Genomic DNA, 1,520 nt, shown 5'->3' with positions numbered 1-1,520 from the left:
TGTAAAGCATATGGGCGCAGTGCTTTGCAAAACAGTATATTTCTGACGAAGAACACCAACCGTTATTACGACATGCCTCTATTTAGACATGCCCCTACTCCGATTTTTTTTTTAGTACCGCTATTCCGACATTACCAATCCTCATTTTCAATTTAACTCTGCAGTTCCTGTATCCTATCAAATTCCAACATTCCAACACACCTCAGTCCAGTAGATGGCGGTAATGCACTGAAGTTGAAACTGCGACGAAAACCAACAGAAGAAGAAGCCATTTCGGAATGCTCCTTCAGATCGAACGTTACCTTCCTATAAAACATCATTTGGAACGTAGACTACTTAGTGCGCTCACGAGAGGGAGAGGTGACCGCTCCAGGGGTGGACATGTCATTCCCTATTTGAAATTAGAAAGTTATAAGGAAATCATAAAGGCAACAAGGACAAGGAGGTGGTGGATGCTCTCATTTACAAGTTCAGGTTGGTTATCTGCCCTGCACTCACTCACTAGCCTACAGTTTGGAGCTGGCCGAACAGTACACTTACTTTGCCTTTGTAGAATCGAATTAGTGAGTTTTCAATGATTCGTTCTCCTTATTAAGCTAAGCAAAACATGAACCATATGATGCATCTTGCTATTTAAAACGCCACTCTGCTAGGTGGCTAGGCTATATAGTTCGTTTTTAACAGCAAACAGAAATGTGAAGATAACAACAGGTCATTACATCCTTTAATTGTCAAAATATTATTGTCCATATTATTAAATGAATGTGGCGCAAATGAGAGTCGATGGATTAATCTATCAAAAGTGAGCATCAAAGGCAGCCAAAATGGGAATTATGAGAACAGTTCAGACTCTACGAACTAAGCCCCGAATGTTTTCAACTGCTAGCGATGCCCCTGAGCTCTCTTCCAAAGAGCACGTGTGAGTTTCAAGATGAATTTGAAACAGACAGGCTGTTGACGTGACATTCCTGTAGTAGTATGGTGATGTCGAAACGCCTGTATTGCGCGTAGACTTGCTTCAAGTGAGGTGCATGACCATCCTGGTACGGGCTGTGTTCGCTCACCGCTGCTCTTGTTTTCTTTCCTCCATATAAAGCGCTAGACGTTGGCTCAGCTGTAGCATTGCTTTGGCCAGCCGTGTTGAAGTCGTTCACCCTGCTCCCCGCCATCCTGGAGACTGAGAGGCTACTCTGTGAGCAGGGGGTTTGAGGGAGGCTTCTTTCGCATGCAGGATGCTGGTTTTTCCTCCTGTTGCTTTAAAACCCGACGTCAGGGATCACCTCAGGAATACTTTCACAAATGAAGAGGTAGGGAATGCATGTAAGTCTGAAAACTTCTGATTAGGAGTAAACCTCTGTTTTAAGCAAGGGCCCGTGTTAGCCTGCAAGTGCAAGGACCCATATTAGCCTACTTCTCAATTTATTTATGTGTGCTTGCTTTACATCATTGTTTTGTTTTACATGTATGTGGTATTTGTCAATATTTGTGTTGTCATTCGGCTTAACTTTCATGCAGGATGA

At 43.1% G+C, this 1,520-nt stretch overlaps 1 protein-coding gene across 4 annotated transcripts in view; it reads left to right on the top strand.

The window, feature by feature from the left end:
• Positions 1-252: 252 nt before the first annotated feature.
• nsun6 (NOP2/Sun RNA methyltransferase 6) overlaps positions 253-1,520 on the top strand; it is a 50,962-nt gene continuing 49,694 nt past the window's right edge. For 3 of the 4 annotated variants that reach the window (XM_048266636.1, XM_048266638.1, XM_048266634.1), the window contains exons 1-2: positions 253-474; positions 1,097-1,307. In XM_048266636.1, the coding sequence (XP_048122593.1) occupies positions 1,233-1,307 (75 nt within the window). In that variant the 5' untranslated portion in view covers positions 253-474; positions 1,097-1,232. Of the gene's footprint in view, positions 475-1,096; positions 1,321-1,520 lie in introns of those variants that run through there. The other variant, XM_048266637.1, reaches the window with a different exon arrangement.

The sequence above is a fragment of the Alosa alosa genome, chromosome 16 (assembly GCF_017589495.1).
Source record: "Alosa alosa isolate M-15738 ecotype Scorff River chromosome 16, AALO_Geno_1.1, whole genome shotgun sequence".
In the NCBI taxonomy this organism is placed as follows: Eukaryota; Metazoa; Chordata; class Actinopteri; order Clupeiformes; family Clupeidae; genus Alosa; species Alosa alosa.
This window is presented reverse-complemented; position numbering and strand designations above follow the sequence as displayed.